The sequence below is a fragment of the Miniopterus natalensis genome, chromosome 20 (assembly GCF_054644295.1).
Source record: "Miniopterus natalensis isolate mMinNat1 chromosome 20, mMinNat1.hap1, whole genome shotgun sequence".
In the NCBI taxonomy this organism is placed as follows: Eukaryota; Metazoa; Chordata; class Mammalia; order Chiroptera; family Miniopteridae; genus Miniopterus; species Miniopterus natalensis.
In genome coordinates this window covers 12,157,282-12,168,066 of record NC_142100.1, presented here as the reverse complement: position 1 = coordinate 12,168,066, position 10,785 = coordinate 12,157,282, and the positions used below count along the sequence as shown (strand labels likewise).

At 52.7% G+C, this 10,785-nt stretch overlaps 1 protein-coding gene across 1 annotated transcript; it reads left to right on the top strand.

Moving 5' to 3' along the window:
- Positions 1-404: 404 nt before the first annotated feature.
- Positions 405-10,328, top strand: COMT (catechol-O-methyltransferase). The gene is made up of 6 exons (XM_087828499.1): positions 405-500; positions 1,557-1,629; positions 3,979-4,258; positions 5,129-5,322; positions 5,682-5,813; positions 9,539-10,328. The coding sequence occupies exons 3-6, from the start codon at positions 3,979-3,981 to the stop codon at positions 9,737-9,739; spliced, it is 807 nt and encodes a 268-aa protein (XP_087684625.1). The 5' UTR covers positions 405-500; positions 1,557-1,629; the 3' UTR covers positions 9,740-10,328.
- Positions 10,329-10,785: the final 457 nt, after the last annotated feature.

Sequence of the window (10,785 nt, the reverse complement as noted above, 5' to 3'; positions counted from 1 at the left end):
CTTAGAGGCAAAAAAAAAAAAATAGGATCACAAGGTAAAGATTAACCTTTGCCAAGGAAGCTACAGGCCTTGACTACCCACCATGACTCACTTTTAGGAATTTTTATGTTCAGACCATCCTACATGGTTACTTCCCATCTCTGAATTTGGAAGGCCTACCATGCAGGCCCCCCCTGAGCTTGTCAGGTTTTGTATGTGGGACCTTTGCAAAGGGACCAAAGGCATTTCTAGTGACCTTTTACAAGGGTTTAAAATGAGCCTAGGAGCCAAGTCATATAGTTAGTTCATCTTTTTAAAGAATTTTTAAGAGTCTCAGTAACATCCACTGATGCTTACTTGCAATATATTTATGAAAAACGTTTCCATTTCCTTTAAGGAAAGATGAATGTCATCTAAGATGTGTTAAACACATCTAAGATGTGTGAAAACAAATACTGACTAGCTGACAAAGTGATCCCCAGCCTCAGGAGCCCATGAGCCAGGAGGGGCAGACTTGCAGGGTGAGTGGAGTCCCCCACTTGCAGATGTTGGGGAGCTGGGCATTGGTGAAGTTTAACTGTGTGCCAAGCTGGATGTGGCCAAGCACTTTTGTCACAAAGGATTATGGAGCTAAATGTCCAGGGGTTGATGGCTCTGGGTGTCAGTGGCCCATCTGCCTGCCGCCTACCTACACCTGAGGCTGGCCAGGGGCTTGGCCCAGCTGCCAACTGTCTTGATCGCACCCTTTGGGTCTCAAGGTGGATTATTGGTGATCATAGTTGATGGAGCTTATGGTTTGGGTGTTGCAGGGAGAATACTTAAGAATGGGTTTATATAAGGAATGTTTTTTTGGGTGGCGTGTTACTGTGTTTTGGGGAAAGAGGGTCTGTCCCTCGCCCATGTCTGTATGCTGTCTATGAGGAGATATATGCTGGATGCACACACTGGCCATGTAGAAAGGGAGCATGTGGGGTGGGCAAATTTTGGTCAGGAAGACCCCTTCTGCTGCCTCCAAGAAGGGAGATGAGCTTGCACCCAGGGAGGCAGGTGTCCCTCTAGGTGTCCGTGCAGGCCCTGCTGAATGAGGTCTGGATCAGCAGGCAGACAGCAGGCCTGCAGAGAGGCATTCCTGAGTGCCTGGGTCCCCCAGGGAGAGGGGAGCTGGGCTGTTTTTCTAGATCCTGCTTCCTTATGGGGAATGGCATGTCCCCTTCCCTTTTTGGAACAGGGAATGCCAGAAGCAGGGCTGCTTGTGCTATTGTTTTCATTGTTTTCTTTTTACTCTAGTAAAACATACATAATTTAAAATTTGCCATTTTCACACTTCCAAGTGTGTAAATCAATGGCATTGTATAACCATTGCCATTATTTCCACACCTTTTCCATCATCCCAAACAGAAACCCTGTACCCATTCAGCAGTAATTTCCCCTCTCCCCAGCAACCTTTATTCTACTTTGTCTCTATGGAATTGCCTATTGTAGGTATTTCATATAAGTGGAATCATACAATATTTATCCTTTTATGTCTGGCTTATTTCACTTAGCATACTGTCTTTTTTTAAAAATCCTCACCCTAGGGGTTGGTGGAGAGAAACATCAGTCAATTGCCTTCTGTACGTGCCCCGACTGGGGATCGAACCTGCAACCCAGGTATGTACCCTGACTGGGAATCGCACCAACAACCTTTTGGTGCCTGAGACGACACTCCAACCTACTGAACCACCTCTGCTGGTCACATAATGTCATGAAGGTTCATCCATGTAGTAGCATGTATCAGTGCTTCATTCATTTTAATAACTAAATAATATTCCATTGTACGGATAGACCACATTTTGTTACCCATTCATCGACTGAAGGACACTTGGATTATTTCTACACTTTGGCTGTTACATATAAAATGCTGCTATAAATATGGGTGAACAAGTATCCATTCAAGTCCCTGCTTTCAGTCATTTTGGGTATGCACCTAGGAATGGAATTGCTGGGTCATATGATAATTCTGTATTTAACATTTTCTAGGGCTGTCAGCAATGCATGAGGGTTCCAATTTCTCCACATCCTCACCAACACTTATTTTCCGTTTTTTATTAATTCTCACTGGAGGATATTTTTTCCATTACTTTTCCAGAGCAAGTAGAAAGGGGAGAGGAGAGAGAAAGAGAGAAACATCCATGTGAGAGAGACACATCGATTGGTTGCCTCCTGCACTCACCCTGGCCTGGGCCGGGGATCGAGCCTGCAACAGAGGTACATGCCCTTGGCTGTAATCGAACCTGGGACCCTTCAGTCCACAAGCAGACACTCTAACCACTGAGCCGAACCGACTAAGGCATTTTTATTTTTAAATACCCATCCTAATCAAGTAGTATCTCATTGTGGTTTTGATTTGCATGCCCCTGATAATTAATGATGTTGAGCATCTTTTCATGTACTTATCAGTCATTTGTATATCTTTGGAGAAATATCTATTCAAGTCCTTTGCCCATTTTCTAATTGGGTTTTTTGTTGTTGCATTGTAGGAGTTCATTATATATTCAGAATATTAAAATCTCATCAGGTATATAATTTGCAAACATGTTCTCCCATTCTGTGGGTTGTCCTTTGGCTTTCTTGAGTGGGTCCTCTGATGCCCAAAAGTTTTTAATTGTAATGGAAGTCTATTTATGTTTCTTTTGTTGCTTGTGCTTTTGATGTCATAGTCTAAGAATCTATTGCCAAATTCAGGGTCATGAAGGTTTACTACTGTATTTTTTTCTAAGAATTTTATAGTTTAAGCCACTGATTTTCAATCTTTTTCATCTCATGGCACACATAAACTAACTGCTCAAATTCTGCGGCAAACCAAAAAATATATACTTTTTGTCGATCTGACCAGAAAAAAACCACCAGAGTGTTCCTGGCACTCTGGTTAAAAAAATACCATTTGCCCTGGCCGGTGTGGCTCAGTGGTTAGAGCATCAACCAGCGGCAGATTGAAGGGTCCCAGGTTCGATTCTGGCCAAGGGCAGGTTTGATCCCCGGCCCCAGTCAGGGTGAGTGCAAAAGGCAACCAATTGATGTGTCTCTCTCACATCGATGTTTCTCTCTCTCCCTCCATCCCTTCCACTCTCTAAAAAAATTAATGGAAGAATATTCTCAGGTGAGGGAGGATTAACAATACAAAATAACAGAAAAGGCCCAGTATCTCACCACCCAAATGCACTACTAGTAATAATAGTAAGGATAAATAAAGCAACATAGGTGTATGGTTGGGAAGCACTAAGCACGCAGACAGGAGCACAGTGGAAAGTTACGGATCTTCAGGTGGAACAGGCCGCCCGCCACTGATTCCTGTCCGTCTGTGCCCTGGGAGACGCTCTGTCCTTGCCCACCCTGCCGTCTCCCCGTGTGATCCCCTCACCTGTGTGGTGTGTCCTGCCCGCGGGAGCCTTTCCCAGTGGGGCCTGGGAACTTCTGCAGAAAGATGCCTGATTCACAGTCTGTCAGGCTGGTGAGGCCCAGGGTCCCCCCCCACTGTGGTGCCAAGACCTGCACCTGGTTTCCTGTGCCTGCTCGGGGCTTCTGGCCTTCCCCTGTAAGCTCTATTATCTGCTGCAATGGCCCATTTTTCTCTTAACTTGTCTTTTTCTCACTGATTGGCATGTGCTGTTTGTAACTAGCACATACAAGTATGTCGCTTGGTCTAATGTTGCTTCCAAATTGATCATTGCTTTCCCGAGGCATAGGGCTTGGGCAGGAGGGTTGGACCTCTGCTCCTTGGCACTGGGGCACTTGGTTGACTCTGGAACCTTGGGCCCCCATCAGCACAGGGAGGAGAATGGTAGCACCAACAGACTGAGGAGAAAGTGGGTGAGCCAGGAGAGCAGGTCTGCCCTAACTTGACGGGACTCAAGTCCCCAGCTGAGTCAGGACTGCTGGCTGGCCACCAAGCTCTGAAGCCGCTCCCCTCCCCCTGGCTCCCCCCCCCCTTCTCCCCAACTAATCTCTGCCCTATTTCAGATGTTGGAGGCCCCACCCCTGCTGTTGGTAGCCTTCTTAGTGTGCCTGGTGCTGCTGGCACTGCTGTTCTTACTGCGACGCCATGGCTTGTTTCTTATTGGCTGGAATGAGTTTGTTCAGCAGCCCATCTACAACCTGCTAATGGGTGACACCAAGGAGCAGCGCATCCTGCGTTACGTGCTGCAGCATGCGGTAGCCGGGGACCCACAGAGTGTGCTGGAGACTATCGATGCCTACTGCTCACAGAAGGAGTGGGCCATGAACGTGGGCGACAAGAAAGGTAGGCAGCCTGGCCAGCAGGTAGTGGATACAGGAATGGGGACCCCAGGCCAGGCAGGACAGCCCATACAGGAGGGGCCTGTTATCACCCTGTTTCTGGGTATTGGGGTGGGGGGGCGCATCTGGAGCCTTGGGGCCCAAGCCACCTGCCCAGCCAGGGACAAAGCTGTGCAGAGACCCTAACACCCACATCAACTGTCCCCATGGGGAGGGAGGGACATTTGATAAACCGCCCAGGCGGCCACTATTTAGTGTCTTCTCCTTTCCACAGACTAACAGCCAATATTAGAGGGGACAGCAGTGGCTCCATGCAGGCCCCGTACTCACACGCTGTCCCTCAGAGCCGGGGGCTGGTGCAGGGTGGCAGTGGGTTCCTGGGTGTCCCTGCCTGGCATGAGGGTGCAAAGGGCTCCGTGGACTCTGCCCAGTTTAGGCTTCCTGACCTTTGAACTCCAGCATGGGGCAAAGGCATGTGCTGTGCTACATGCCCTGAAGTCCAGCCCTGAGGACAAACATGACAGCCACTGTCCAGCCCCCTCAGAGACCTTCACAGTGTTCAGCTCCAGGGAGCCAGGCAGGCCCTGAGTGTGGCCCATGGGTAGGGAGGGGTGAGGGCTTCCACAGAGGGCAGCTCTGGGTTAGGACCAGTAGGAGTCAGCCAGGGACATGGAAAGAGAGGGACCAATTTGTGGAAAGGCACGGAGGCCTAAGGTACCAGGGGAGCTTAGGTGGTTTGTACAGTGGGACCATGGCCTTAGGGGAGGGCTGGGGGCCAGGCATTGGGAAGGGCTGTTGCTTAGTCAGAAGGAACAGACCCAGGACTGGGAGTGGGTCTCCTGCCTGCATCACCCTCTCCTTCCATCCCCTGAAGGCCAGATCGTGGACACCGTGGTGCGGGAGCAGCGCCCCTCCCTACTGCTGGAGCTGGGGGGTTACTGTGGCTACTCAGCCATACGGATGGCCCGCTTGCTGCCGCCTGGTGCCCGCCTGCTCACAATCGAGCTCAATCCCGACTATGCTGCCATCATCCAGCAGATGCTGGACTTCGCAGGCCTGCAGGACAGGGTGCGACACTTCCCCCAGTGACGGATGTAGACACTGATGGGCCAGGGGTGGGTGGGTGGGTGGGATGAGATGGGCCAGGTGTTTGTGGGTGGGTGGTATGTGGTTCAAGGCCACATTTATCCTGCTGCAGCCAGGCCCTCCAAGCCCCCTGGGCCAGTTTTCACAGAACACTAGCAGCTCGGTGAGGGTGTTCTTGCTGCCCAGTCCCATAGAGCAGGAAACCTCCCCAGAGGGAGGGGGCAGAGTGGAGACTTGTCTCTCCAGAACCCCAGAGAAACTATGGGTGGACACTTCCTGGGTGTCCAGGCAGGGTGGTCTCTGACCCCCATGGCACTGGCACTGACGGAGCTCTGTTCTAGGTAACCGTTATCATCGGGGCCTCCCAGGACATCATTCCCCAGCTGAAGAAGAAATATGATGTGGACACGCTGGACATGGTCTTCCTGGACCACTGGAAGGACCGGTACCTGCCAGACACACTCCTCCTGGAGGTGAGCTGTGCAGCGGCCTGTCATGGATGGGCTGGCTGCTGGCACAGGGGCTGCCGGGCGGTAGGCCTCAGGCTCTCTGAAGAGCCAGGCGCTCCAGCTAAGTCCTGCCAAGGGTGGCCGTGGGGGCCACAGGTAGCCTGAGGTCAGGGAGCACAGAGGACGGGAGGTAGCCCTGGGGCAGGATGGGGACTGGAGGGAAGGGGTGCTGGGCAGCCTGTACTAAGGCAGCAGAGTGAGGACCCCATGGACCAGATGGTCTGATCAGAAAGGGCACAGGGCGGAAGAGGCAGAAGGGAAGCAGCCTGGCTGCCATGCTGGCCCAGCTGGACAGCTGGTGCTGGTTAGGGAAATCAGTGTCTCCTTCCCTTCTTCCTGAGGCTCCTTGTTGCATAACCCCCCATGCCCCCACCCCCAGACCAAGTGGTGACCAGTGGGCTGCCTTGTGTTAGGAGGCTGGAGCTCGGGGCCCTGTAATGAGCTGACACATGACCCTTAATATCAATAACCGCTGCCTTGTCCTTCCTGGGTGGTCAAGAGGACACTTAGAAACTCCTTGGCCCTCATGGAGGGTTTGGGATGCTCTGTCCCACCCCAGCCTCCCTGCCCGAGGGCCAGCCTGGGGCTGTCCCATGTTATCCATCCAGTGCTCACCCACCTCAGCTCCCCCATGGCGTGGACACTCTGCCCAGTGCAAAGGGACTGTGAGCACAGGAGGCATGGCCACCGGAGCCACGGCTGAAGACTGGGCAGCACATCGAACCCAGTGGGCTCTGGTGGGTGTGCAAGGGCACGAATGTTCTAGGAGTGGGCTGATTTGGGGCAGAGGGCCAGGGTTGTGTGTGGAGGGCCTCAAATGCCACACAGGTGGGGGCACACAGTTCTAAGCACATGAGGGTGAAGGTAGACCTGTCTTCAGGAAAGATCCCTGTTGGGTGTGTGGAGAGGGGAGGGATGGCTGTGAGGAGGGTGGTGCAGATATCTGGAACCTCGGGGAGGCAGTAAGTGATAGTAGTGGAAAGGGAGGGCATCCAGGGACTAGAAGTTGGACCGGTCACCTGTGTTGGCAGGTGGGGAGATGACAAGGAGACCCGTGGGGCAGCTGTGGGGAGCATGCCTGAGCTTGGGGAGGTCCACCAGGCAGGGGAGCATGAATCGTGTTAAGGGCAGAAACCAGGTGGCCAACCCAGCTGGGCCTGTGTCAGGGAGTGGGGAGGATTTCAGCAGCTCTGGTGTGTGCAATAATTACAGGGGCCTGCATTATAGAATGGCAGCAAATATTGCCATGCAGTAACTGGAGACTGATAGTTTTCTCAGTGCTCCTTGTTCAAGGCTGGTAATTATCTCAAAAGAAGAGAAGCCGTGAATGGGAACGGCTGTAATTTTTAAGCTTGTGTTCTGCAGCCCCGCACCTGTGGCTCTGCAGGCGCCTGGCTTGTGCTGGGTCAGGGCCAGCTGCCCCTCCCCTCGGTTGGAAGTAAGGGGCTTACAGGAGCAGGTGGCAATTCAAAGTTGGATGGCCATTTTGAGGAGGCCTCAGTCACTTGTCACATAGGCATCTCCACAGGGCCGCTTGAGGTGTCCTCATACCATGGCAGCTGGCTGCCCCCAAAGCCAGGGGCGAGAAAGGGCCAGAGATGGACAGAAAGAGCAATGAAGGGCTGGGTGCCGTGTAGGACCTAATCTCTGAGGGCATGCCCTCTGGCTTCTGCCTTCTCTCAGTTACAAGCCAGTCTCTAAGCCCAGCCCACATCCACCTCTTAAAGGTCAGTGAACTATGGACACAGTTTAAATATGTTTTTTATTGATTTCAGAGAGAGGAAAGGAGAGGGAGAGAGGAACAGAAACGTCAATGATTAGAGTCATTGATCGGCTGCCTCCTGCACGCCCCCAACTGGGGATGGAGCCCACAACCCGGGCGTGTGCCCTGACTGGGAATTGAACCGTGACCGCCTGGTTCATGGGTCATGCTCAACCACTGAGCCACACCAGCCAGGCTGTGGACATCTTTTAAAATCACCTCACACTTGGCATCCTGGTGCTCAGAACACCATTCCCTCCCTGTAGCAGTTAGCACAACAGGCTTGCTCAGACTCTGAGCTTCTGGCCAGAAGTCTCCAGGGGGTCTGTGTCCTATCAGGAGGCAACATGGTGTCTGGGGAAAGGCAGTGCAGGTGCTACCTTCTTCCCCCTGTGACCAGCTTCCTCAGGGATGGCTGGGTCCTAGCAACCTCCAAAGGTGGCCGAAGTTTCCTTCCTTTCATTCCTTCTCTCCTGGTTAACTGGATGGTTTTTAGTGTCTGGTGTCTTTCAATCCACTGATAGTCCCATCTGTGGCCAGTGGTGCCCCAAGTCCTTCCGCATGACCCCTCGAGGCTGGAGCCTCCGATCCCAGCTCACCTTGTACACTTCCTGCCCCAGACCTGAGCTGCCCTTCTGGGGCCTGGGCCAGGGACACCTCGTCCCAGGCTGCTCTGTTTTGTCTTTTAAGGCAGTATTGCCAGATAGTTTTCTTTTTCTAAGAGAAAACACTCCATGATTGATAATACTTTGTTCCAATTCTGTCTCCTGGGTTGCCCCAGCCTTGCTGACCTCACACCTGTGTGTTTTCTGAAGCTCTGGCTGGAGGGCCCTCAGTTTCCCCCACAGCTCACAAGCCAGAAGCAACCTCAGCTACCACCAGGAGCGCTGAGACCCCAGTAAGACTCTGTCCTAGGGCACAACCCTGGAGGGGTGCAGAGTTACAGTCTGATTTTCAGTCACTTGGAGATGCCCCACACATGGTCCTGCTGGCAATTTCAGACACACCTGGGGTCACTTGTTTGACTTTGTTTTTCATGTTTGGGATTGTTTTTGGTTTTTTTTAACTGTTATGATTATGGGGAAAAAAGTTCTGTGCTTCCAAAGTCAAATCCAGAAGACAAGGCAATCTGGGGGTGACCCTTACCCTAGTCTACCTCTCCCCCAAAATAAACATTTCCTCTTAAGGATTCTCATGCTATTGTTTCATGTAATCTAAGCAGCTCCTCCCTCAGCTTAGAGAGACTGTGAGTGCTGGAGGACCCAGGCTGTGTCCAGTTGCCTTTCCTTCCTTCTGCAGAGCCCAGGCCCGGGAATGCCAGCTGGCTGCCTAGGGCCCAGTCACTGATGGAATGGGGCATGTAGGATGCTGGGGATTGGAGATGTCCAAAGCGAATCCCTGAGGGGCAGGCTTGTGGGTTGGGAGATCTGCCCCTCCACTGCCTCCTCCCCCTAGCACTGCAGGGTCATCCTGGTCAGGCCAGATTACATCTCCAGTGACCACCCCCAGGAGCCACACACGGGGCACCAGGCATTCCTCCCACCTGGAGAAGCCGTATTTTCTTGGCACCGGTGATGAGGGACCCACTGGCCCCATCACCACCCCCACTCGTCTAGCTAGCATTTAGTGATGCCCTATTGGTACCGTGCACAGTTCTAGGGCCAAGGATGCAGGAGTGAATGGCGAAGAGAAAGATCCTCCCTCACAGAGCTGATGTTTAGAGGTGGGACCTGCACTCAGCACAGCCCTCTCCTGCAATGCGCCCTGCCAGGGAGGAGATGGGGGGCTGCAAAGACCCTTGTGACCCCAGGAGGTATGGGGCCAACACCAGGGTCAGGCCAGTATATGGTGCACCTGTCTTGCTGGTTTGGAGCAGGCTTGATGAGCACCCTTGACTCACCCCCTCCAACTGTCTTGTCCCCTGCAGGAGTGTGGCCTGTTACGAAAGGGGACAGTGTTGCTGGCTGACAACGTCATCTTCCCTGGAGCACCAAAGTTTCTGGCGCACGTGCGTGGGAGCAGCCGCTTTGAGTGCACGCACTTCTCCTCCTTCGTGGAGTACTCAGAGATGGTGGATGGCGTGGAGAAGGCCGTCTACCTGGGTCCGGGCAGCCCAGCACAGCCTTGACCGCCTACCCTGCTCTGGATCCCTCGCCAAGACGGGTTATGCTGCTGCCAACTCCGCTTCTGCTGTTCTGGGGCCTGTCCTCAATGCAGCACACTTGAGGCCTGGGATGCCAAGGCCAACCCACACTGGCACCTCTGCTCACAGCTCCCGGCTATCACACACTGGTCTACCCCAAGAGCAACCTGCTCACCATGCAAAACCACTGCAATAAATCTGGAAAGTATCTGTAAATATCAAATCAGGGTAAACGGTGCCCATGGCTGTCACTCACCCCCACCAGCAATCCAGTAGGGTTTCTTACATAGACAGGTCCTTGGGCACAGTAAATGGGGGAAGTTGGGAACATCTGGAAACTTGGGCTATGCACTCACAGCCTGTCCTCAAGCTTTGCTGTCACCAGGTGGCAGCAATGCCTCTGTGATGGCACTGTGACCAACACTACTTCACACCTCTGACTCCTCTGATTTCTTTAATCTCCTTTTTAAAAATGAAATGCAACTTGACTAAGATTGGCTGACTGTTATTAACCTTCTATATCAATATTATGACTAAAAAATACTAAAATAAAGACCTAAATATTTAAATATAATAGGTCAGCTTTGTGTGTTTTTTCAACCACTGCGCTGCTCCTTCTTTCCCCTGGTGCCCTCCACTTTGAAGCCAAACACCCAGCACTCCCCTTGACTGGATGCTAAAGTTGCCCGTATGCCCTGAGAGCTACCAGCCCCAACGCTGCTCCTCCAGTGGCCAGGCCAAGGACTCCTGTCACAGCCCCACTGAGGCTGTCTGACCTGGGAAACCAGAACAGGGCAGCTGGCCACCCTTCCCACCCATCTCTGACCAAGCAGGTGTTGGGGAATGGGGGACTCGGCCCTGCAGCAGTGCCAGGCATGGTCTCTCCAGCCCCCGGCCCCTGTGGAAGCACCTCTCCAATCCCACTCAGCCTTGTTTATGGAGGAGTCAGTGGGCGCAGGCCAGAGTGCACAGCTGGGGAGTGATGAGAGTTGGTTTGCATCCACTAAATCCATAGCTGCCTTTAGTCTGAC

Bases quoted from the DNA above. Each gene is read 5' to 3' on its own strand.
- COMT (XM_087828499.1), top strand. From the start codon at position 3,979: ATGTTGGAGGCCCCACCCCTGCTGTTGGTAGCCTTCTTAGTGTGCCTG. The intron at 4,259-5,128 runs GTAGGCAGCCTG...CATCCCCTGAAG, and splicing joins GAACGTGGGCGACAAGAAAG to GCCAGATCGTGGACACCGTG. The intron at 5,323-5,681 runs GTGCGACACTTC...GCTCTGTTCTAG, and splicing joins TCGCAGGCCTGCAGGACAGG to GTAACCGTTATCATCGGGGC.